This window comes from Echiichthys vipera (genome assembly GCF_963691815.1).
Source record: "Echiichthys vipera genome assembly, chromosome: 7".
In the NCBI taxonomy this organism is placed as follows: Eukaryota; Metazoa; Chordata; class Actinopteri; order Perciformes; family Trachinidae; genus Echiichthys; species Echiichthys vipera.
Genome location: NC_139832.1, coordinates 6,127,051 through 6,153,299, shown reverse-complemented (window position 1 = coordinate 6,153,299; position 26,249 = coordinate 6,127,051). Strand labels below are relative to the sequence as shown.

At 42.3% G+C, this 26,249-nt stretch overlaps 3 protein-coding genes across 3 annotated transcripts; 1 reads left to right on the top strand and 2 right to left on the bottom strand.

The window, feature by feature from the left end:
- Window positions 1–280: 280 nt before the first annotated feature.
- On the bottom strand, window positions 281–6,579 carry LOC310949062 (patatin-like phospholipase domain-containing protein 2; the record flags this gene model as incomplete). The annotated part of the gene is made up of 9 exons (XM_083916395.1): window positions 281–632; window positions 839–919; window positions 1,056–1,179; window positions 1,288–1,458; window positions 1,538–1,598; window positions 2,707–2,916; window positions 4,013–4,078; window positions 4,295–4,527; window positions 6,393–6,579. The coding sequence occupies 9 exons, from the start codon at window positions 6,577–6,579 to the stop codon at window positions 281–283; spliced, it is 1,485 nt and encodes a 494-aa protein (XP_083772521.1).
- Window positions 6,580–7,835: 1,256 nt separating this feature from the next.
- On the top strand, window positions 7,836–15,574 carry LOC310949819 (uncharacterized protein). The gene is made up of 7 exons (XM_083917379.1): window positions 7,836–7,996; window positions 9,688–9,812; window positions 9,884–9,950; window positions 10,088–10,235; window positions 13,488–13,630; window positions 13,763–13,873; window positions 14,445–15,574. Exons 1-7 carry the CDS (start codon window positions 7,844–7,846, stop codon window positions 14,622–14,624), a joined length of 927 nt encoding a protein of 308 aa, XP_083773505.1. The 5' UTR covers window positions 7,836–7,843; the 3' UTR covers window positions 14,625–15,574.
- Window positions 15,575–15,643: 69 nt separating this feature from the next.
- Window positions 15,644–25,519, bottom strand: LOC310949677 (nucleobindin-2-like). The gene is made up of 13 exons (XM_083917187.1): window positions 25,417–25,519; window positions 24,512–24,649; window positions 23,359–23,466; window positions 23,137–23,269; window positions 22,158–22,261; window positions 20,988–21,173; window positions 20,514–20,604; window positions 19,543–19,601; window positions 19,360–19,452; window positions 18,322–18,411; window positions 17,970–18,140; window positions 17,060–17,099; window positions 15,644–16,486 (listed from the first exon to the last, which is right to left on the bottom strand). Exons 2-13 carry the CDS (start codon window positions 24,647–24,649, stop codon window positions 16,374–16,376), a joined length of 1,326 nt encoding a protein of 441 aa, XP_083773313.1. The 5' UTR covers window positions 25,417–25,519; the 3' UTR covers window positions 15,644–16,373.
- Window positions 25,520–26,249: the final 730 nt, after the last annotated feature.

The window sequence follows — 26,249 nt, the reverse complement described above, 5'->3', positions numbered from 1 at the left end:
CAGGACCAGGTGGAGATATAATCTCTCCACCTGGTCCTGGGTCTTCCCCGAGGCCTCCTCCCAGCTGGACGTGCCTGGAACACCTCCCTAGGGAGGCGCCCAGGGGGCATCCTTACTAGATGCCCGAACCACCTAGAATTGTGGAGCCCAGTTGCGTACCTGATAGAAATTTAATTTACAGGAACCCACTGATATATTCTTTGATAGTGACTCTACAAAACAAAGGATGACTTTGCATTCATTTATTCAATTTCCTCTTGCAGTGCAATATAAAACACATTTACTTAAATGCAGGAAATGACACGGGATCATCAGTTTTCTTGAGGTTTGAAGTTTGCTCGGCTGAAATATTCTGGAGCCACCCCAGGGCTCGGCCCAAACCCCAGCTTCTACCTGCGCTTTTAGGCGACTCTGTTGCGGTTTCACCAAACCCAGAGGAGGAGCCAACGATGGGTGTCAAGGGTGGAGTCAGAGGCATGTGGTCCAACTCCCTGTGTGTGTTCCAGCTGAGGGTAGAGCTGGAGGTGGGAGTGGCTGCTGGGGTCATCGGGAGAGCGTTTACATCTTGGTTGCTCTGACTCCACAGGTTCAGGCCTAACGGCAGGCTTGTGCATCTGCGCAGTGACGACTCACTGGAAAAAAGCACAGAGCGGAGACATGGGATTGTCTTAAAAAGGAGGAATAGCAGGTGTTGGTGTGTCGGTCTGCCACTTTTTCCACTTGCATAACTCTTATGTTCACAACAAAGTTAGCATATTGCTTAAAGCACAGCTCAGTACATTTGCACAACCCTGTTTGTGCTTTTATGATAGAGAGAAATTACGATTACACTGCATACCTGTCTTTCTTCTTGTCCTTCCAAGCCATGCTGTAGAGCCAGCTCATGTCCCTTGGTACATCTGGGATCCAGTGCACAAGCCTAAAAAGGAAGATCCTAAAATAAGTAACAAAGTTTTGTAAATAATGAAAGGTCTCATGTGAAGAACAGACACAGAAATAGGTAAAAAGAAAAGTGTTGGTTTTGTAACAGGTCGAACCCACGTTAATAGCTGTACCTCTGGGCGAGTGAGCAGGCCGACTCTACGGGCAGGTAAGACGTCACCTTCTTTGGAAGGTACTCAGACACGTGGGACAACAGACCACCAGCAGTGTGCGTCTCTCTACAGGCCTCACACAATGCTGACACAATCACAGTTAAAAAAACAAACATTGCATATTTAGTTTTATAGCACTGCTTCTTTAGTTTGTGGTGTTTTTCCCCTGCAATTCATAAAGTCTTGTCCTCACCCTTTTTGAGGTTAACTGGGAGGTTTTCTATGAGCTGTGGATCCAGCCACCAGTGCTCCTCCTGATGTGGCTTTAGTCCATGCTGCTGTGTGTTCACCTTTCGCTCACAGCAAACAGGTTTGGGTGCGTCCGTCTCCAAACTCCTCAGAGGACACTCGCTGCTGATCAGATCTGTGATGATGGCCACTTAAATTTGAGATTTTCGTCCCCACTCGTCTACAACAATATTCAACAGCAATGATGTCCTTACTGTTCTCTCGTAGGAAGCGCAGAGCATCTCGGTATCCATTCTGGCAGACTTCCGCCATCGCCTGTAAGATTTAGATGCAGGCTAAATCTGCTTAATCTATGCAATATACAGGCGTTCATGGCCCACTGGTTATTTTTGTGTGCTGCCAATTTCTGAGCAGCAGAGGGCATAAGAGACATTTCAGAGTCCTTATCTCTCTGCAGGAGCATGTGTGGATATTAGTTAGTGTAGAGAATCAGCAAATAGCATCTCAAATTCATTTTTATTTAGCCTTTGTGTGACGCACTCACACTGTCCATCCGTACTGTGCCCAAACATGTTTCATGGCTAACTCTAGTTCGTTTGACCAGTGTGAGTGCAACCGTACCGCTCCTAGTCACGGCCCGTTTGGGAGAGGTGGGCTTTAGTAAAGCACGTTTGCACATGTACGAGCATGAGCGTGCGCACGTGTACGAGCACGAGCGCGAGGCCTACGGCGGTTCTGACGTCAGTTTATGTGCGTCTGTTGGGACATAGAAAAAAAGAAGGAGGGACCATGCGTGGACATTTCAAACAATGGTGGCGGAAGGTTCACGTTGGTGTGATGCGGAGGTGGAGTGTTTACTGCAGATTTGGTCGATGAAAAGATTCAAAAACAGTCGACAAGACGCACAAAAACTCTGAGGTCTATGGAAAGATTTGTAAACAAAGCGACGCATCGCCATGACGTCAATCAATGAGTGTGACGTGTTACGCCGTGATGACGTATGGACAGCGAGAAGCATTCGCGCTGAGGCCCAGGCAGTGTGAGTACAAACAGGCCTGGGGCGCGGGGGGAGAGGGGGGGGACAAGTACCCTAAAGCACGGGGCACGGTACGGAAGGACAGTGTGAGTGCGCCCAAAAAAGGATTCCTGTACTGCTTTGACTCCTTCTCTGCATCACCTGCTGAACCTTCATGGCTTTTTTACACTCATAGATGTCACACATAAACAAAATAGGTGCATGAACTTCTAAATCTGTGGAAGTTGTTTGTCATGCCAAACTGAAAAGAAAGGAAACCAGCAGAAGAAATAGGAAAACAATGGGTGCTTGAAAAGGGAAAATACGTTGTTCCTTGTGTGAATCGAGGGTCTAGAGATGGAGCTGGATGTACGCTTTCGTAAAGATTGTAAATTTCCTGCGCCTCACCTCAGGCTGCGGGGGGAAGAAGGTGCGGGTCACTCTGTACATGTTCTCTGAGTTGACCTGGATGCTGAGGTTGTTGAAGCGCACCTCGTGGAAGTTGAGCGTGCTGGCTCGAGGGCAGAGATCGCTCTCACCGGCGTATGCAGAGAAGGTGACCGTGTTTTTCACGTGACACTGAGGCAGGTTGTCACTGGCGGCACCGTCCACGTAATGCTGATTGGAGAAGGAGGATGTTGATCAGTGAATACAAACAGAAATGTAGTCAGGCACATTATGTCATAACTTTGGTAAATATGGAGAAGATAAAGGGGGATACAAACACTTTCAGACCGTATTTTCTGCTACTTTCAGTCACTAAATGTATCCCCTCTCTAAAACACACAGAATATATCCCATCAAGTGTTTAATTTTGCACATATTTCTGATCATAACTAGTAACATTAGTAAATATGAAGAAGTTTATTCTTTCCCAGCAAAAGTTATGGGGACACACATTCTTTCAGACTGTATTTTCTGCAACTTTTGGTCTAATACAAAATGCATCCCCTTCCTAAAACGCATGGATGATGTCCTACGATTAAGTGTTTAAGTTTGCACATATTTAAGATCATAACTAGTAAGTCTGGTAAATATGAAATTTGACTTAAATAAAACCCCTGTATATTAGAATGCAATCATATAGTCTTGTACAAATACAACTACGTGACACGTGTTGTTGACACTGTGTCACAGAGAGAGTGTTTCTATCAAAGAAGGGCTAGTGGCTACAGTTCAGAGAACTTGAGAGTAAGAAATGTATGCATCACATCTGATTCAAGAGCAGTTCATGTCTTGCCTCAATTTAGAGGCTGCATTCATTAGAAGAATAAGGAGAAGAAGAATTACTTTGAATTGAATTTTTTCACTCTTATTATTGTACATGTTACACACACAGGCCCGAAATACACACATGCACAAACAGGACCTATATACATGCAATTAATGGAGAGATGTTAGAGCGAGGGGGCTGCTAGTGACCGGCGCCCCGAGCAGTTGGGGGTTCGGTGCCTTGCTCAACAGCACCTCGGCAGTGCCCAGGAGATGAACTGGCACCTCTCCAGCCACCAGTCAACGCTCCATACATGGTCCACACAGGGACTTAAACCAGCTACCCTACGGTTCCCAGCCAAGTCACCTATGGACTGAGCTACTGCCACCCCAAAATTTAAGTAAGCTGTCCACTGTAACAGGTACTACCTGATGCTGAGTTGTAACTAGTTGTTGTCTTGAGACAAAACTTTGCATGTCCTTAGCTCGTTGATTCACTCACCACTCCACGGTAAGTAGGTGGAATCACACCGCAGTACAGAGGGACGAAGCAGCTGCATACCAGGACCTGAAAAGGCGGACAGGACTGCACATTATTTACAGGAACACAAACTCCCTGTGCCCCCACATATCCCTCACATCTCTTTAAATTACAATTACATCTGTCATTCTTTCACAATCTTAAAACAGAACAAACAACAATGATGACCAATCCCATCAACTCTTTTTCTTTGGCTATCCTTCACGTTGGCAATTAAGAGACTGAACGAATTTTAAAATGTACCTCAATGAGCTCCTCTCTGCTGTCAAACTCCGACACCAGTACGTTCTTCCCATCAGACACTCTGGTAAGGGACACACACAGCTTCCCAGAGGCTCGGACGTGGGCGTCTTCAGGAAGGCTCCGCTGCAGAGAGTCCTGAACTATCTGCACCAGGTTGTAAGCCGGGTGCAGGGGCCCCAGTTTGTGCTTCCTGCCCTCTTTGGCCATGAACATCAAATCAGCACAGCATTTCTCTGCTCAGAGGAACACAGTAATTACAGTGCATGCATGGTTGAAATGCTAGAAACCAGGATTTTTGCCCCCAAAATAAAATTATATTAAGGATCTGGTCAATTGTACCATGTCTACATGCTTAGAGAAGAGATAGAGTGTCACAAAACTCTACAGATGCACTTTAAAAAATGATTAGAGAAGCAAATCTGTAAAAGAATATGTAACCCGAAAAGAAAAAACATACAAAGTTGTAATTTAAAAAGAATCCGCATTAGAAGGAGGTACTTAATTAATCCCACAAGGCAAAAATTCAACACACAATGCACAAACAGAACCTATACACCTGCACTGTGTATGGAGAAATGTCAGAGCGAGGAGGCTGCCTAACAGTATGGCACCCTGGGCACTTGGGCCTTTGGTGCCTTGCTCAAGGGCACCTTGACAGTGCCCAGGAGGTGAACTAGCACCTCTCCAGAAACCAGTCCACACTCTGTACAAGCCAAGTCCCCACAAAGGGTAAGCTAGTGCCAGATTTACTATGTATTAAGCCCGTTATTTCCTTTTTTCATAATTTAGTGTTTCCCATCTTACATCCACAATTGTGTGCGTGCTTCACTTGTATTTCATACAGTGAATCAGAGTCAGGACTGAACACGGGACAGGTCTGCTCTGTGTCCCCAGAGTCAGGACTAAACATGGGACAGGTCTGCTCTGTGTCCCCAGAGTCAGGACTAAACATGGGACAGGTCTGCTCTGTGTCCCCAGAGTCAGGACTAAACATGGGACAGGTCTGCTCTGTGTCCCCAGAGTCAGGACTAAACATGGGACAGGTCTGCTCTGTGTCCCCAGAGTCAGGACTAAACATGGGACAGGTCTGCTCTGTGTCCCCAGAGTCAGGACTAAACATGGGACAGGTCTGCTCTGTGTCCCCAGAGTCAGGACTAAACATGGGACAGGTCTGCTCTGTGTCCCCAGAGTCAGGACTAAACATGGGACAGGTCTGCTCCGTGTACTGCACTGGAACTTCCATTGCATGTCCTGAATATGATACTTAATGGACAAGTAATGCTTTCAAATAACTTTTACTTATATTACTCAAATGTAATTTTATATTTTTTCCAAAACTTTTCTTAAATGTTAATAATTGTACTTGTCTGTTTTTAAATTTCCTTTTATATGCGTTTCTTTATAAAAGAATGCTTTTAAAGTTTTATGTGAAGCACTTTGAATGACCTTGTTGTTGAATTGTGCCTTAAAATGTGTCATTCTTTCCTTCTTTGTTCTGCAAAGTACCACTTACATCAAATTAAACTATTGGAAACTGTTAAAAGTATTTCTACATATTGATGTCAGGCTGTTCACCTGACTGAAACTCTGTGCCGAGGTCATCAAGTTGTAAAAAACTAAACAAATCATAACTGTGTGCAAAGGTTAGATTTGATGCAACCACAGCAACAGTTGCACCCACCAACATGTCTGCAGGTTTCCTTGTCTATGGGGAGAATAATGTGGGTACAAGCAGTATATATTTTATATATATATATCCTATAAAGTGGATACAACGAATCTGTCATGGAAGAGACAGAGGAAACACTGAAAACACAGCTGCTAAACCAACTTCTTATAGTGATGAAAGGAAAACAAACTTGGAGAATTAAAAAGTACTGCTCTGTTGACAGTGGGAGTGAAAATGGGGATTTGCCAAAATGCAGTTACGTTTGGTGCATTATATCTATGCCGAATTATAGCATTATGTGTATTGATATGATGACATGTGGAATATTGTTGCATCTAACCCAGCGCGTATGCTTAATTACCAGCGTAGCGTTAAAATGGCCTATTTATGAATGGAGTCTGGTCCGTGGAGAGGGGCCCTACAGCTCACCGAGGGGGACTCCGACAGCGAGCACAGCGGCCATCAAAGCCCCTGAGGACGCTCCGTAGATTTTAGAGGCGCCTTGTATGAAGCGAGGGAGCCGTTCAAGGATGCAGCTGCTGGCTCCAACATAATAGATCCCCATGAAACCGCACCCTGCAAAGGAGATGCTCCACTCCTTCTTTAAGTCAAACATCTTCTCAGATGCACCTGCACCACAGAAACTAAAGAGTGGGGACTCTGAACTTCACTGTGGGCCCAGAACAACTGTCACCTCCACTGCACCTGCACACACACATTTAGTTTGATTAGGCATTCGTTTGCTATTGGCTGCAAAAGGTCACATGACAACAGACTGAAGACGCAGCAGCAACTTTATAAAAACACCTGTGCTGATGTAAACTGTGATATGCGCAAGTCTCGCGAGATGGTCCAGGTTTAACCTAATATAGTAGTCTCATTAAAGAATTAAAAAAACAAAAAAACAATGAATAAATGTATAAGTTAATTCAGAAATACAAAAATAAATGCTGAAATAAAGGAATAAATCAATAAATACATGAATAAATGTATAGATAAATAAATAAATAAGGAATAAACATGCATTTATTCATTTCATTATTGATCGATTTATAGATGCATTTATTATTTATTCCTGTATTTATTCATTTATTTATTGCTGTATTTATCTATACACTTAATAATGAATATATTGATTTGTTCCTGTATATTTATCCATTTATTGATGCATTTATTTATTGATGTATTTGATTATTTATTCACTTATTTATACATTTATTAATGCTTCATTTATTTATTCCTGTATTTATTTAAACATTTATTGATGCATCTATTTATTTATTTACTTAGACATTTATTAATGCATTTATTTATTTATTACTGTATTTTTTTAAACATTTATTAATGCATTTATTTATTTACTACTGTCATTTTTTTTACATTTATTAATGCATTTATTTATTTATTACTGTATTTATTTAAACATTTATTAATGCATTTATTTATTTACTACTGTAATTTTTTTTACATTTATTCATGCGTTTATTTATTTAAACATTTATTAATGCATTTATTTATTTACTACTGTAATTTTTTTTACATTTATTCATGCGTTTATTTTTTTAAACATTTATTGATGTATTTATTTATTTATTCCTGTATTTTTTATAATACATTTAGTGATTTATTTAAACACTTATTGATGCATCTATTAATTGTATGTCCTCCATAATATGGTTAACGGTTAGGCATTGACATAACGCTAAAGCTCAGTTAAGGTGGTCGGGAATCAAGTCTCGCGAGAGTTGTTTTTTGCAAATCCAGGGTTGCAAATCCCCACACACAATGTGGACTGTGTTTAGCACATTACCCGCAGACAGTGTGTTGATGTAGTTCTCCCCACGTTGACATCCTTTGTTTTTATTCTTTTGTATTTTAACATGAGCATCCCGGTGGTGGACTTCGGCGCGTGCAGCCTCAGTGAGGAGCACGTGACTGAGGAGAACCTGCGACTTTTGAGCAAAGAGCTGCAAAAGGCTTTTACAGAAGTTGGGTTTGTGTTCCTGCACAACACTGGGATCACTCAGGAGGAGGTGAGGCAACCGGGCACAGGCACAGGCGGGGTGCTCTGATGCACCTTTGGGGGAAGAACACACAACTTTTAATGTTTAACTTTTAATGTTTAATGTATACATTTTAATCTATACAATATAATGGCTTATTTTTATGACAACTTTATTTGTAAATTCTCACAAACATCACAAACAAACTATTGTAGAGTATTTCGGCAGCAATCTTTTAATAATAATATATTTAAATTAAATATACATAAGGCTGACATCATAATCACATAAGTACATCTAAGGTAAACGAATGAAAGCACATAAATGAAGTAAAAGGTAGGCTGTATAATCACATTTCCTCTTGTAGCTTCTTAAAATCTTGTAGCATAGCATCTGTATTAATACTTTAACTATTATAATTTTGACAGACTAATGGATAATTCTAAATTCAATGTTAAAGGGATTCAAAGTTGGCCGAGATTTGGGTAATTTAGTTTAATGGATGTCAAATTTTATCTTGTAGAATGACTAAGTTAACATTCCAATGTGTTGTTTTTGTTGACATTTTTTTTAATGTAATAGCAACAGAAACCAGGGAGAAGTCACACCTGACACCCTAGTGCTCCCACTACCACCCTTATCCTTACTGTTGTCATAGCAACCTATTTATTTTTTTACATTTTTCATTCATTTTTTAAGTCACTTCTCTGATAAATAATTTAATAAAGCAACATATTTATAGACTGTCACAAGAATGTATTTGAAAAGCTTCCTTAAAGTCGTAAACGTAACTTTACTTTATCCTCTTTTTATTCTTATTTTGTAGTGATTTAGCCCTTTTGTGGCCTGATTAACTTTGGGGCCTATTACAAATAAATATATATCTACAATATGAATTTATTTGCATCCCTAATTTACCTCTCTACATTTATTTATTTAATTTTCTTGTTTTTATCTTTTTAGAATAAGAAAAAGTCAGTGTGTTTATTTATACACATCTTGAATAAATGTGTATATATACTTTGTGTGGTTTATTTTTTTTTTTAAATTGTTTTTGTCTGTCTGACTTTGATTGTAATTTATGAATAATAATAATAATAATAAATAAAAAAAACTACAATTTAAATCATTTAAAACAGTTTGCTCCATCTGAATGAGGTGTTAGACTGAATATGAGGCTTGTTGTTAAACATTTTTTCAACATGGTAAAAAATTGTGCTTGGTGGGTGAAAAGGAAAAAGAGTGCATAGAATAAATCAAACAGACTATTTTCTATAGAATCTTAAAATGAGTGACTGTTACTGTTAACATAAATAAGAAATTGTTGAAATCTCATCTCATCTCATCTTCAGCCTCTTATCCGGGGTCGGGTCGTGGGGACAGCAGCTTTAGCAGGGGACCCCAAACTTCCCTTTCCCGGGCCACATTAACCAGCTCTAACTGGGGGATCCTGAGGCGTTCCCAGGCCAGTGTGGAGATCTAATCTCTCCACCTGGTCCTGGGTCTTCCCCGAGGCCTCCTCCCAGCTGGACGTGCCTGGAACACCTCCCTAGGGAGGCACCCAGGGGTCATCCTTACTAGATGCCCGAAATAAAATATAACACTGAACCCTGACTCCAATCCCCACAATATTGTACAGTTAGTTTTGGCTTGACCTTGAATCTGTAGTTCTCCAGTGCATGTAAAGTAAAGTAAAGTAAAGTGTGAGTGTGTCTGCATAGGTGGACGGGGTTTTGGCCGTATCCAAGACACTCTTCCTGCAGCCAGAGGAGGTGAAACAACCCTTCAGCAGGAAAAGCTTTGCCAACTGTCCGAACCACGGCTGGGTGTCTCTGGAGACGGAGAGGTAGGAATCATAAAACATGGACACAACACACTCCTTATCTGCACAGTTTGCTCATTTGAACTGTTTTACAGGTTGAATCCACGTCGACCGGGAGACCTAAAGGAGGCGTTCAACATTGCTTCACTTCACCCGGACATTGTTAGGATTCACTGTTGAAGTTTGACACACTTTGATCACATTACAGAGTTTGGAGGTCAAAGTACAAGTTAAACTATAACTGTTTGATTGCACCAGAGAGAGTTAGGCTCTGATTCACTTTTCCTCTTGTGCCGTAGAAATGGCCGGCTGTGGAGGGCTTCCAGGAGATCCAGACGTCTTTCTTCCAGCGCTGCAAAGAGCTGAGTCTGCGGGTGATGAGGGTGATGGCCATCAGTCTGGGTCTGGACCCGGACGTGTTCCTGAGTGCACACAGTTTAATAGGAAGTATGCAAACACTGTTGTTGTTGTTATTGAGACCAGAGAAGCAATATAAATTAGAAATAATACCTCCTGGGGCCGTATTCACAAAACATCTTAAGGCTAAGAGTAGGCCCTGACCTAACCTTGGTCTCACTCCAGGTAGGGAATGAGTCCTGACCCCAATTGGAGGAGTTCAAGTACCTCAGGATCATGTTCACGAGTGAGGGGAAGATGGAGCGTGAGTTTGGCCGGAGAATCGGAGCAGCGGGGGCGGAGCTGCAGTCACTCTACCGCACCGTTGTGACGAAAAGAGAGCTGAGGAAGGCAAAGCACTCGATCTACCGGTCAATCTTGGTTCCTACCCTCACCTATGGTCATGAAAGCTGGGTCATGACCGAAAGAACGAGGTCGCAGGTACAAGCGGCCAAAATGGGTTTTCTCAGGAGGGGGGCTGGAATCTCCCTTAGAGAGAGGGGGAGAAGTTCAGACATCCGTGAGGAACTCGGAGTAGAGCCGCTGCTCCTTTGCGTTGAAAGGAGCCAGTTGAGGTGGTTCAGGATCATCTAGTAAGGATGAACCCTGGGCGCCTCCCTAGGGAGGTGTTCCAGGCACGTCCAGCTGGGAGGAGGCCTCGGGGAAGACCCAGGACCAGGTGGAGAGATTATATCTCCACACTGGCCTGGGAACGCCTCAGGATCCCCCAGTTAGAGCTGGTTAATGTGGCCCGGGAAAGGGAAGTTTGGGGTCCCCTGCTAAAGCTGCTGCCCCCGAGACCCGACCCCGGATAAGAGGCTGAAGATGAGATGAGATGAGATGAGATAACTCCTAATTTTTGAGATAAGTGTAATTCACAAAGCATTTTTAGCGCCAAAAGTAGCTCAACAATCTATAAAAACGTAGGAGTCCTCTAAGAGTAAATGAGGAAGGACATAACATGGCTGCTGCAGTCAACGTTTTGGAGAGATTAAATGATGGAGAGCATTTAAAAAGGTATCGCTCAGGGATGCCACCACATCACCAACCAATAAAAACCACCCAATATCATTTAATCAAAGATTAAAGTGAATACAACTCCACGCTATTTGCCCTGTCCAGACCCCACAAAGTGCAGCAGTTCATTCACTTCCCCATTGAAGTGTTTCTGTCATAAATTCACTCTTAGGGACTCATTCCCTCTCAGCCCATCCCCCACAGAACTGCCGCTAACTGGATCTTTCCTCTCTTTGGGACCCTTCTCTGTAAACCCTACAGATGGTTGTGCGTGAAAATCCCAGTAGATCAGCAGTTTCTGAAATACTGAGAGCAGCCCGTCTGGCACCAACAACCACGACACGTTCAAAGTCACTTCACTCACATTTCTTCCCCGTTCTGATGCTCGGTTTGAACTGCAGCACATCCTCTTCACCATGTCTACATGCGTACATGCACTGAGTTGCTGCCATGTGATTGGCTGATTAGAAATTTGCGTTAACAAGCAGTTACACCTAATAAAGTGTCCGGTGAGTGTATGTTTGTAATTTTGGTTTTAGCAAGATATATTTTAACCATTTAGTAGCTTTCCTCTGATTGTGTTCATGCTGCACGATCAATTATTACTACACTTATATACAGTATTTCCTAATTCAGCTTCCTTTAAAAACAGCATGAACCTCTGCAGCCCGTGAGGAAAAGTGTGATTGACAAATATAAAAATCCTTCTTGTTGACGCTGTTATCTGACATATTGAGCAAACGTTTCCAAAGTCTAATAAGTTCACATTTATTGCTGTATCGATCCAGGAGTAATCCCTTATCTCCTGAGTGTAGATAGCTGATATGTGTTGACACTGTGAAGCTTATGTTTGTCTGCCTGGAGTCTCCTGAGCACGAGTGTGAACACCCTTCATTTGCAAAGTAGATCTGCTCAGGGATGCAGTGGAGATGGTTTCTAAGGAAGTGTGTAGTGTTGTCCACCCGTTTCCTAACTGCTCTGGTGATTCAGACTTTCCTTGCTCTTGAAAAAACCCACTCACCCTCTTGTCACACGCGCAGCCTACAGAGCAGTCTTCTCATTCAGCAGCAGTGTTTTGCTTCCACACCATCAGGACGCCATGTTTAGTCCTGACTCTGGGGACACAGAGCAGACCTGTCCCATGTTTAGTCCTGACTCTGGGGACACAGAGCAGACCTGTCCCATCTTTAGTCCTGACTCTGGGGACAAAGAGCAGACCTGTCCCATGTTTAGTCCTGACTCTGGGGACACAGAGCGGACCTGTCCCATGTTTAGTCCTGACTCTGGGGACACAGAGCAGACCTGTCCCATGTTTAGTCCTGACTCTGGGGACACGGAGCAGACCTGTCGCATGTTTAGTCCTGACTCTGGGGACACAGAGCAGACCTGTCCCATGTTTAGTCCTGACTCTTGGGACACAGAGCAGACCTGTCCCATGTTTAGTCCTGACTCTGGGGACACAGAGCAGACCTGTCCCGTGTTTAGTCCTGACTCTGGGGACACAGAGCAGACCTGTCCCATGTTTAGTCCTGACTCTGGGGACACAGAGCAGACCTATCCCATCTTTACTCCTGACTCTGGGGACACAGAGCAGACCTGTCCCATCTTTAGTCCTGACTCTGGGGACACAGAGCAGACCTGTCCCATCTTTAGTCCTGACTCTGGGGACACAGAGCAGACCTGTCCCATGTTTAGTCCTGACTCTGGGGACACAGAGCAGACCTGTCCCATGTTTAGTCCTGACTCTGGGGACACAGAGCAGACCTGTCCCATGTTTAGTCCTGACTCTGGGGACACAGAGCAGACCTGTCCCATGTTTAGTCCTGACTCTGGGGACACAGAGCAGACCTGTCCCATGTTTAGTCCTGACTCTGGGGACACAGAGCAGACCTGTCCCCTGTTTAGTCCTGACTCTGGGGACACAGAGCAGACCTGTCCCATGTTTAGTCCTGACTCTGGGGACACAGAGCAGACCTGTCCCATGTTTAGTCCTGACTCTGGGGACACAGAGCAGACCTGTCCCATGTTTCAACCACCTCCTCTGCAGCTACCAGTCCACGCTCTACACGCGATCCATGAACTGGCCAAGCCAAGTCTCACTGGACTGAGCTGCTGCTGCCCCCCAACAGCACCTCCTTTAAAATATGTCCTCAGACCGCCTTAAAGTACCTTGTTGTTCTTTTACCACAGCCGCGAACACTTTAACTCACAGTGTAGTGCTGCGTCTTTGGCCCGCTGTGAAGTCTTGTGATACTAAAATACCAGTTGTGGTTGTGTCTCCTCCAGCTGATGAGAACGGCACAACGCTGCGGACTCTGTACTACCCACCAGTAAACCACGGGAAAGTGAAGGAGGGTCAGCTGCGATGTGGAGAACATTCAGACTACGGCAGCATCACCCTGTTGTTCTCAAGCTCTGATGGGCTGCAGGTAACACCGCTGACATCTCCACCTCCACCTCCACCTCTACCTGTCTGGATGCAGCACATTTGCCACTTTGTCTTCAGAATCAGTGATTACCAAAACTGAAAATGTATTTTCCACACTTCTTCTTATCTTCAGGTGCGTAAACGTTCAGGTGAATTCATCAGTGCTCCCACCATCCCCGGAACGGTCCTCATCAATGTCGCTGACCTGATGCAGCGCTGGACCAGCGATCACTTTGTCTCTGTGGTGAGTCGAGGGGACAATCAGGCACATATGTCACATGTTTGGGGGATTCAGATTCTTGTTATACAGCGATACGATCGAAACTTCCATCAACAACAGCTCAAAACTTTTTTATGATTTTTGCATTTAATGAATTGCACCTTCCTACATATTTGTTACTATTTATTTGATTTATTTCGTCCTCATCCTTATTTTATGGCTTTTGTTCTTAGTTTTTTTTTATCATTATCAAATGTTTATTATTAGTATTATGCTATTTTTTGCTTCTTGAGTCTCCTGTTTTTAATACCTGCGTAATTGTTTGCTGTATAAAGTGTATAATTATATAAGAATAATAATTATAAATAGGACACAAGTATGTACAGCGGGCTTAACAGGGCATTTTCCAGGTCTAACTGATCCAGAAGACGTCTTGTTTTCTGCTTTACCCTGATAAGAAAGGTTAAGATGATACAAATCCCATTATAGCTACAACTATTAAAGGAGTAATCAAAGTCAGAAATGTCAATATGACGTGAAATGACACAAAAAAAGAATTTACAGTATATAATTGCAGTTTTTTCTTCTCCCTCAGCTCCACAGAGTTTTGCTGCCCCCGGCTGGAGACTCCAGCACCCGTCAGTCTCTGGCTTTCTTCGTCCAGCCGGACGACGAGGCTATGATCACCTGCTGCGACGGCTCCAACAAATACCCTCCGATTAAATCAGGCGTTTACCTCAACGAGCGCTTCAGTGAATCGTACGGACAAAACTGAACCTCTACTCTACTACGATCGATCTCACACTGTTTTTTAGATAATCAGGGAGCCAAAGAAGAGACTCAAACCTGCGAGTTCATTCATTTTAATGTCCACAGTCACACCTCGAACAACAGTTTCATGACTTCCTCACAGGACACTGTATATCAAACCCACAGGACGTAATATCAACGGGTCTATGGTACTTCATTTGCTCAAAAGATGAATCCTCTTCGAGTGCTTATTCTATCTCTGATCTGTTGTGTTTAATATCTAATCGACACAGTTTTGATCCTGTGATTCTTTTTAGAGTTGAATTTAAAACTTCCATCTCTAATGATAAGAGACGAGGTCAAATTCAACCTGCCGCGGTTTAATTTACAGTGGTGTCCGTAGAGAATAAATACCTTAAAAATGACTCTATAGCATGGAAAATGACTCAAACTCACAGACGCACAAACTCACCGTACACATACAGCCACTTAAGAATCCACACAGTCGTCACTCTAACACCACAATTATATTAAAAGATTTAAATATCTAATGTACGTAACTTCATCTGTAAACTAAACAGGTTCTTCAATCATCTGGTCCAAAGCATATACGCATCTTATGCAGGTAAAGGACATTTTTAGCTGTGTGCATAGATGAGCTTCAAAGCTAAAGGTCTGAAAAAAACGGGAAGTGTCACAGTTTTCCTAAGAGCTTATTTAAAATGGTTAAGACGCATTAGAGAACAATTATGAAATGTTGTTTGACAGAATACATTTTTAAATTAAACCATTCATTCATTCATCCATTCATCTTCAACCGCTTATCCCGGGTCGGAGTCGCGGGGGGTGCTGGAGCCGATCCCAGCTGACATTGGGCGTGAGGCGGGGTACAGCACGCCAGTCTATCACAGGACACATAGAGACGAACAGAGACAGACAACCATTCACACCTACGGGCAATTTTAGAGTCATCAATGAACCAAACACGTGCACGTCTTTTGGACTGTGGGAGGAAACCGGAGTACCCGGAGAAAACCCACGCAGACACGGAGAGAACATGCAAACTCCACACAGAAAGGCCCAGGACGGGGTGCGAACCTGGAACCTTCTTGCTGTGAGGCGACAGTGCTAACCACCACACCACCGTGTCGCTTAAATGAACCCATTAAACTGAAAATGAACATGATGAAATGCAAGTTATTAAAGAACTAAACACATTTGTATGGATCCAGAATGGTTGCTCTTCTGTGTGTAAATGTATTTATATAATACTACATGAAACAAAAAGGACCGTTTCATTCTTTAGTCAGCAGCACAACATAAACTCTAAGGTTCTCACATTCATTTTTATGTAATAATGCGCTCTCTTTAATGGAATAAATAAATAACCTTCAAAGTGTTTCCTCTAAAGAGACAGTGACGAACTACAGTGTGCACTAAACAAAACATTCACTCCAAAAGCACTTCCCATGGAGAACAGAGTCCTTACCGTGATAAACAAACAAAAACGAGAAAAACAAAAGGGTCGATTGTTCACGACTGGACCGGCTCCACGTTTCTGATTTATGCAGCGCGGTCGGGCATTAAAGGGCACCGGGACCATATCTGAAACCTGAAATCAGATTTTCTCAAGTGCTTTTAATATCTAGGCAGATTTCTTTCAAGTGGTGTTTTGAAAATCCTACACAAAAATTGAAAATTGGAATCATAAATCAAACACACACACGCGCGCACTCTCACTGGCACCCATACAGCACACAGAGGATTGAGGCTGCTAAGAGTGTCCTGGCACTGGTACATCTTGCTGCTGGTGAGCCGGGGCCAGTGGTTGACTGTTTCCTGGTACAACTGGTGCTGGTTCGCCTTCAGCTACAGCAGCGCCCGGCTCTGCAACAGAGAGTCATGGTGGAGATTTATTTATCATTTACATGATCGTGAAGCTAATAATGACATTTTAGATATTTCTGTTAATGCTAGAAGAGTTTTTGAGTCTTTTCTGAAGGCTGCTGCTGCTGCATGCACAGAAGCTGAAAATGTTTTAAACCTGCACCTTTAAAGGAGCGTTTAAAGCAAGACTTACCTTTCTGGCATTTAACACTTTTATTTTGTAATCTTAAAATGCTCCTCATAAGTGTATGGCTTCTCTTCTGTTAGTTGTGTTCTTGTGAATGTTTTTAGGCCTCTCTTGAAAAAGATCTTAATCTCAACAAGACTGCTTTATTAAATAAAGATTAAATAAATAAATAATAATAAAACAGATGCCAGATTAAAGACGAATCAGTCGATTGGTGGAGTGGACAGATTAAAGGTCTGGACCCAGGCAACCAACTGTATAAAAGTGCAATAATAGATGTCAGGAGCGGCCGTTTAGCTGCGTGTGTACTGTAAGAATCTGAGTCAACGCTCCTTGGTTGAGTCGAGTTTAGACAACAGTCTTTGCGATGTGATAGAGATACTTACGTTTGATGTCAGATTTTATCCTTTCCATTTCTTCTACCGCCTGAGAAGAAAAAACAAGATGGAAAATGTCAGAGCATCATACAATACGTGGGAACCTCTGCTTAGATTATTCATGGAAATACAACAGTATCATATCGGCACATTACATTACACTTGGACGTGCCTTTAAATCCCCTGAGCCATGATAAAAAAATAGCTGAATAGGTCTTGGTTCCTTTAACGTGTCCACTGGGTCACTAACTTGGCATCAGTAAGTAGTGGTGTATGTGCACAGGATCGTTTGGGTGCGGCTCAACAGCGCTGCTACAGAAAAGTACCACCATTCAGTCAATTAGAAATAACCTAACGTTTGAAATAGGGATTACTGTGTGGAGATGATGACATCCACTGCAGCTGTCAAGCGACTGCAGACTATAAAGGGGAAGAATTTCTGCTACTTATTTGTATTTCACCTCATGAAAGCTGGGTCATGACCGAAAGAACGAGGTCGCGGGTACAAGCGACCGAAATGTGTTTTCTCAGGAGGGGGGCTGAAGTCTCCCTTAGAGAGAGGGGGAGAAGTTCAGCCATCCGTGAGGAACTCGGAGTAGAGCCGCTGCTCCTTTGCGTTGAAAGGAGCCAGTTGAGGTGGTTCAGGATCATCTGGTAAGGATGAACCCTGGGCGCCTCCCTAGGGAGGTGTTCCAGGCACGTCCAGCTGGGAGGAGGCCTCGGGGAAGACCCAGGACCAGGTGGAGAGATTAGATCACCACACTGGCCTGGGAACGCCTCAGGATCCCCCAGTTAGAGCTGGTTAATGTGGCCCGGGAAAGGGAAGTTTGGGGTCCCCTGCTAAAGCTGGTGCCCCCGCGACCCGACCCCGGATAAGAGAGTGAAGATGAGATGAGATGTTTTGCTTTTTTTAGCTCACCTGCTGTAGCCCCACTTTTTGAGCATTAAGTTCTTCCTGTTTCCTTTCCAGCTCCTCCCGCTGTTTCTGCAGCTCCACCGACTTCTGGTGGATGACGTTCTCCTCGTTGACCAGATGCTGTTCAAACTCTCTCATCTCCTCCTCGGTGTAAAGAGGGTTTTGATCTAGAGTCTGCGGAGGGCAGGCGGTTATGGGATGTACTGAGCTGAATAAATAACAGTTGGTCTTAAATTAGCCTGCATTTGTACCTCTTTTGTTTTATCAGTTTACCAGCCAACTGGACTTGATCATATTTTGACTGAACTCAATAAACCTCATATTACTGACTTTTCTATAAAAATCGATCTCTTACCTCCCACTCGTCTTTTTCCCTGAACTCCTCCCTCTTAGTGGCCGTGATGAACTCGTCCATAGACACGAGTCTGTCTTTATTGGTGTCCACCTGAACGTCAACACATGAGGCTGCTTTAATCAATGTGAGGGTCAATAAATGGATTTCAAGGTTCATTGTTGGACGGAGGAAAGCCTCGACCTTTTAACTCTTTGAAGAACACGGTTTAGTTTACTGTTACTGTTTAACACATTAAAAAGGTTTGTGTAAATTTTGTCCATTTCTCCATCTGACACACTGCTGTTCTGATTGGGTACTGGTTATGGCAGCGTTTGGATGGATAGTGAATTTTTGCAGTGTAATTTAGTTGATGGATTAAATAGGGGTGCTATAAGTGAAGATTAGAACCTATCAAATATTAATACTGCACTTTAACAAAACACGGAGGGACAGTACGCTTGGAACTACGTTCTGGTGCAATATAGTCAAACATCCAAAGGAAGAAGGTTTGAATCTTTTTACTTCTGCTGTGCAATAATTTAATATGATCATTTATCGTCTTTCAGTGAAACTGTATCGTGATGAAATCCTGTATCACAATATCGTGATACACAATTACATCATCTACATTGATAATAACAAAGACTTACTACAAACTAATTTCAAATTTCTCAGAAAATTTCATGAAACATTTTCAGGGACTGTCATTTTTAGATTGTGGTTTTGTTTTTACATCATACTATTTGTGTGCCTACTTGTAAACATAGCGTGTGTAGCTAGATATATATATATATTTTAATAAATATAATTTAGTTTAGTCTAAAGTTCTTAATAAAATAAGAAAATACTCAAAACTTTTCGTTTGTCAAATATTTAACTCACACAGGAGTATCCATAAATATACATATCGACTATTTATTTATGACATTTGCAGAAAACATGCTATATCGTGATACATATATATAGTTATGGAGATGAATTTAATTAATTAATTAATTAATTAAATGAACTATATTATGATAGAAGTGTATATCCAGATTTGTTGTTGTGGTGGCTCACCTCGTTCATAACATGCTCTCTCATACGAAGTCTCTCTTCCTCCATCTCAACCATGTCGTCTTCTTCGTTTTCACGGTTGTACACTTTCTCCAGCTTGAGGACACAAAAAGATGCCAATTTAACTTTGGAGGCTTCGTCATTTATATATTATATTATCCTAAAACGTGTATTTAGACAAAATACCTCTTTAGTGAAGAGAGCTTCGAGCTCGTTCTCGTCAAAGAAACCATCTCCATTGCTGTCTGCAACACAAAGCAAATGACTGTAATGAAGCATCATTTCATCCATAGTGTTTTCACAGGCGTATCAGATTATGTCAACAGTGTTTTAAGCCTACATGGTGCGCATTAGTCAACTAATCTACCACACTATTTATTAACCACAAAAGGCGCACTCACAATGTCCATCCGTAACGTGCCCAAGCACGCTTCTAGTTTGTTTGACCAGTGTGATCAGTGTGACCGTACCGCATCCAGGAGCGGTACGGTTGCCAGTCACGGCCCGTTTGGGAGAGGTGGGCTTTTGTAAAGCACGTTTGCAAATGTACGAGCACGAGCGTGCGCACGTGTACGAGCACGAGCACAAGCACGAGCAAGAGCAAGAGGCCTACGGCATGTGTGTCTGTTCGGACATAGAAAAAAGAAGGAGGGACCACGCGAAGACATTTAAAACAATGGCGGCGAAAGGTTCACGTTGGTGTGATGCGGAGGTGTTTACTGCAGATTTGGTCGGATGAAAATATTCAAAAACAGTCGACAAGACGCACAAAAACTCTGAGGTCTACGGAAAGATTTGTAAAACAAAGCGATGCATCGCGATGACGTCATCAATGCGTGTGACGTGTTACAGCGTGATGACGTATAGGCAGCAAGAAGCATTCGCGCCAAGGCCCAGGTAGTGTGAGTACAAACGGGTCTGGGGCACAGGGAGAGAGGGAGGGGGGGACAAGTACCCTAAAGCACAGGGCACGGTACGGACGGACAGTGTGAGTGCACCCAAAGATCCTTTTTTTAAGAGGGAAGACTTTTGTCACTAGATTGTAGAACGACAATTCAGTGCCAGATACAAAACTGGTCGTATAGCTAAGACAGACCGAGAGCTCAGACAGTCCTTAGTTGTTGTTGGCTCTATAGACACATGTGATCTCTGATTACCGTGCATTTTGAAGAAGGTCTTGGGATCAAAGTTCTCTGGGTCCATACCGTCTGACTCCTGCCACACCTCCTTCAGCTGGTCTTCACTGCCCTACACAAACACACACACACACACCTTCTTCATTTCATCTTCAAGGACCTAGTACGTACGTAGTAAGTAAAATGTATGTATCAAGCACATTTACCATAGTTCACACGGACCAAAGTGCTGTACATAGTGCATTCGGAAGGTAACATTTAAGTAAAAATAACAATGGTAAATAAAATACACATAAAACGTGTTTTGAGCCTTGATCTATAGGGACGAATTGGAGGGGACATTGCGTATGTGTCCTTACCTCACACGCGTATGTCTCCTTCAGGATTTCTCTTTTTAATCAACCCTCCCATGACCTGCTCAACTGACTCCTGTACTCCATATGTAATGAGTTTTCATCTCTGTTTGCATAAATGTCATCACAGCAGGAGTCTCACCGGGTGGTTGACTTTGGGATGCTCCTGGTGTTTCTTTCTCAGCTCCTCGTAGTGCTGCTCCTCCTTCTTGCGGTCCTCCTCATTCATGGTCTTCAGATGTTCCCTCCTCTTGTACTCCTTCGTCATCTCGTACCTCTTGAACTCATCGTGGCGGTTCTTGTCAAAGTTCTCCAGGTCTTTTGTCGCCTACAAAAGAAATGAAAAAAAAGGTTGAGGACAGGAAATACTGCTATGCTCACTTTTCTGGAAGTGATTCAAACAAAAGTGGTGCAATCAGAGTTCTCCTGGTACGATCACTTCGCTGAATACATTTATGTCTCACAGCAGACTGAGGGTGCATTTAATGAAGTGATGTCTCAGGCAGGATCTATCAAATATGGTCCTCGAGTTTAGCCCACGCAGGGCAAATTACAGAAACTGTTCAGTGCTTATATACATGTATCGTAGTATATAATAGGGGCTAATCATGTGCAAACATACACCTCTGTTCTGCCCTACAAAGCCACTCAGCAGCATTACACAGTTTATGCGAGAAGAGTCCTTTATGTCTTGACACACTATACTGCTGACCCCTGTGAACCTGAATTGCTCTTAAACTCTCCCCAACAAAAGGACATGAAGCTGTGAATGCCTCCAAGTTATTTGTAATCTTATAACGCCGGACCAGTTAGTAGGTCCTGAGAAACACGACACCTGTAATTCTCTTAAGGTTCATCCATCCTAATTATAGTAATAAAATGAGGCAAGGTGTTCCTTCCTGTGATTACAGTTATGGCTGGGATATACAAGCAGCAGCACTACAGTACCCACAAACAGTGTAGAGGGACAGGGTCAGTGTAAGCTTATAAAACGTCAAAGAAATCACTTTGCGGACATCAGGTAGCCTGAGGGTTTGTGTGTTAGTTTGTGGTTGTGCTTCAACTTTCAGCTGTTTGTGACAGTTCAACAGTCAATATGCTCTGGGGCAACAGTGAGTCATTTCTTTATTTTGGCTCTGTTTCAACACCAGAAAATTTCCTCATTTTGGTACGCTATCATGTCCCTCTCAGTCAGCTCTCCTATGAATGAGGAGCCACAATTACAGCAGCTGAGTGAAAATTCTTTCTGAGAAAAGTCTATTTAGACTAAACAATGAAGTGTTGAGGTGTTTTTTTTAATCACTTCTTTTACCGATTGTATGAGGCGGTCCAGGTCTTCCACCTCGAACGTGTTTGGGTTCAGGTGGTTCAGGTGGTCAAACTGTTTCAAGAGGGCGTGGTGGTCCACTGTCCGGCCTGCAAGGAAGGGAATAATTAAGGGTTGTTAAAGATCATCATGTGTTTTCTTGATCTTAAAATATAAAAGCGATCTACAGAACGTATTTTAGATGGCACTCACTGAAACAGGGATTGAGAGATTGTGTCCCCTGTGCTTCCAAAAGACATTTTGTGCTTCAGTAGCTCTGTACCAAATAACTGACACACAGCGAGGCAAGTACCGGCTTTGTTTACTTAAGTTTTACAGCTCAAACACTGGAAAAGAGTCACGGAAGCGTTAATAAATGTAAATGTTTTTCTAAGCCCAACAGCAAATGGTTTCTGTGTTTATATTTAATATAATACTATAATGTTTGTAAAAGGTGACTTCAACCTGTTCTACGTTGCATAATTTTCTTTATGCAGTTTTCCTTTTATTTAATCTTATTTTGCTTGGGAAGGATGGAACAGGCATCACTGTTTTCACTGTTTTGCTTTAAGGTTTAGTTTCTCATTGAGGCAGTTCATTGTCCCTGGTCCAACGGGCCATTGTGTGGTTGGTCAGAGCACCTGTTAGGCTTATTTTCACCAGCACATCTGGCCCTTTTTGTTGTTTTGGTCCAGGTTTAGTTCTTTTTGTCCAGGAACAATGAATCATTTTTGCATTTGAACCTGGTTTTGTCTTATGTTATTGGCCTTTGACTTGGTGCCGGTAACATCTTCTTTAACTACATGTAATCTAATATCTAATACCTTTCACACAGAAGTTCACAATAGCCAGCGTTAGTCACTGTTAGATGTGGTAGATACAGTATTACATCATGTTCCTGTTCCTATATTCAATGACCCAACTGCTGATGTGTATCGATTACAAAACTACAGGAAGCACGGATGATAAAATGCAGGACACTTACCATTCTCCCCCTGGATGTCATGTTTGACTTTGATGAGCATCCGCAGCCTGTTCATCTCCTCCCTCTTCAGCTCGTCGAGCTTGGTCCGAAAATTGTGGTGTACAAAGTCCAGCTCTTTGGAAAGTTTGCCCAGCTGCAAGAAGAAAATCAACAGTTCAATACAAAATGCTCATGTCAACCAAGAGCTTGCAAAATAATGGCATGTTTAGTGAGCGGACGTACCTTGATGTCATCCATGTTGGCATTTTTGAGCTTTTCTTTAAAGTGGGGGTCTTTCTCGAGGTACTCAATGACTTCCCTGAGGTAGCGGTCGTAGTGCAGCCCAGTCTCCTGAAGACACATCAGTGTTTTTTTTAATAGAGAACTAAAATTCTACATTTAACTTGTTGATATCTAACTTGACTTAGAGGCATGGTAAAGAAAAAATGTATGTGTCACTAATGTGTGTTGGCTCCTAATTTAACCTGATGTTGCTCTTGTTTGTTTTGAGCAAATACTTTTAGATTAGATTAAATTAGAAGTTTATTGAGCAGGGACACAAACATGCATTATTTCATATAAACTATAAAATAGATGCTATGCATACAGGTTTCTAGTTGAGACTAATTTGCAGCCCCTGTCCCGGGTTAGGCCTTTACTAAAAGTTACACAAGCAAAGTTAAAAACAATACACACGTTAGAATACAGAACATCAAACACAACAGACATAATGACAAAAACAAGGACAACAATGTGTGTGTGTTTGTGTGTGTGTGTGTGTGTGTGGACGTGCGTGTGTGCGTGTGTGCACTTTCCCTGTGTGTGAGGGTCACTGTTCACAGGTGTTTTTCAGTTTTAACCATTGTTTTAATTGTTTGTTAAAAACCTTAAGCTCTGTCAGTGTTTTGATGTCCGGTGGTAATGGACTCCACAGTTTGGGGCCCAACACCGTGAAGGACGATTGTCCGAATGTTGTTCTACGTTTCGCTATTCTACAATTTCCACTTGTTGCACCCCTAGTTCTGATGCTACTGCTCTGTTTGTTTACAAGTTGGCAGAGCATTTCTGGAGCAAGGTTGTTCACACACTTGAAGTTTTAAAAATGAAAAGCTTACAAAGCTTTCAAAACCCAGTAAATTATGTTTCCTGAGGATTTGGCAGTGGTGCCATCTAACAGGTTCCAGATCCATTACTTTAAGTGCCTGTTTGTATAATGATTTTATTACTTAAACACACCAAATGTAATTTCCCACTCAACCTTTTAGACACAAGCTGTCTGAGGTAAGCCCAAATGATTCCCCTTCTTTGGATGACTGACATGTATTTGGTGCGATTCGCTGTAAGACCCAGATTTAAGTGTGATATTGCCTCATACGACACTGTCCATCTGACTCACAGCACTCTCCGGTGGCCCCAGTTCCTCCACTTGAGGCTTTTCTTTGCTCTTGTCCACACTGATGGGCACGGACTGGATACACAGCCACAGACTCAGCAGAACCAGCCCACAACGGACCATGGCTTTAGCCCTCACCATCTGGTTAGATACATACAGTAAATCAATAAAAAATGTATGTGATGTAACATGAATATGGGACATATCTCATTGAGCTTGCGTCTAACCAGTGCAGTGTTGGCAGGTGCTTTATCTTTACACACACAAAAAAGCAACACCCTCAGTTTCTCAATCATTGCAAAAGGAGAACAAACTGCAGCTTCACCCAAAGACAATATGAAATGATGTTATGCAAGACTCCAGGCTCAACATACATTGTTTTTTTTACTGCCATTTTGTATTTGGCACTGTTATTTTACCTTACTACCTGTTCTGTTGGATTCTGTCCTGCTGTTGTTGTTCTTTATCTTTTTTATTTGTATTTTTTATATATATACACATGGATGCCAGGGGACAACAGGTAAAAATGATCCTTTTGGCTGATTCTGGCCATTTCAACCCATGTATGATCGTGTGTTTTATTCATTTCCACTGTCCCCTTCTTTAATAAACTGAATTGAACTGAACTGAAGTTAGTCTTAATCTCAAAAGCAACAGAGCAAATGACTGTGCAACACACGTGTGTAGTGGATAAAGACACAGGGAGCTTATTAAAAAGAAACAACTCCTCTACCACAGCCTTACAACTCACATTTCAAGACAAACACACAATTAGCAGGCGGTTAAGTGAAGACGGTTGCTAGTTAATTCATTATCCCGTAGCTGCATAAAAGCTACAAAACAACCCTTAGCGTACAGTTAAATGACATTTAATGTTAAATAACAGTAACTTATAAGCTGACACTTACTTTAAGGTGCTCTTTTTGTTACTCTTTAGCGCGTTTGTACCGTTTAGAGGTCCTCCGGAGCTTGTTTACAGCTGTCATCCACCACCAACACACAAACCTCCTGTGGACTCAACCTACAGAAGGGGGAGAGAAAAAAAAAGCTGTGGTTACCATAGCAACGCCCCGCCCCTAACCTCTCCTGATTGGTCAGAGAAGTAGGCTTTCTTTGTAAAACTGTCGCGTTGAGAGCTGATTGGACGGTCGACGTGTCAATCAAAGTGTATCTAAGCGTCAGCCCCGTGGCTTAAGGTGCGTTGAGACAAACTGTACGTGGCGTTCAATAGCGACGAGGGCGGAGTTAGTGTTTGGCGTAACATTAAATATTATTTATATTTTTAATACTAGACCACACATAATTATATGTTAGGAGTGAATCAACTGACATGGAAAATATGTCGGGTTTTTAGTTTAATTCAATGTCTTTATTGTCATTGTTTTTTTAGCAGCTTTCAAGAAAAAATGGAAAAAATATAAAATAGTAAAATATAAATTAGTAAAATAAAATATTAGAATCAAAATATACATATATATACACATGCACATGAGATGTATTTGTGTGATGCGATTACAGTGCCTATAGAAAGGCATGATACCCTTTTGAAATAGTCACTTTTTTGTTTTACATAAATGATAATACATTATATACACACACACACACACACACACACACACACACACACACACACACACACACACACACACACACACATATATATAAGCCCAGTGGCGAATTAAGGAGGTCAGGGGCCCCTAGGCTACTGTTTATTTTATTTATTATTAATCATCCTTTATCA

Coding starts and splice junctions, on each gene's coding strand:
- LOC310949819 (XM_083917379.1), top strand. CDS start 7,844: ATGAGCATCCCGGTGGTGGACTTCGGCGCGTGCAGCCTCAGTGAGGAG. Junction 7,997..9,687: donor CTGGGATCACTCAGGAGGAG/GTGAGGCAACCG, acceptor GTGTCTGCATAG/GTGGACGGGGTTTTGGCCGT. Junction 9,813..9,883: donor GTGTCTCTGGAGACGGAGAG/GTAGGAATCATA, acceptor ACTGTTTTACAG/GTTGAATCCACGTCGACCGG.
- LOC310949677 (XM_083917187.1), bottom strand. CDS start 24,649: ATGGTGAGGGCTAAAGCCATGGTCCGTTGTGGGCTGGTTCTGCTGAGT. Junction 18,412..19,359: donor GAGAGCATGTTATGAACGAG/GTGAGCCACCAC, acceptor GTTGACGTTCAG/GTGGACACCAATAAAGACAG. Junction 16,487..17,059: donor GATAAAATCTGACATCAAAC/GTAAGTATCTCT, acceptor TCTCTGTTGCAG/AGCCGGGCGCTGCTGTAGCT.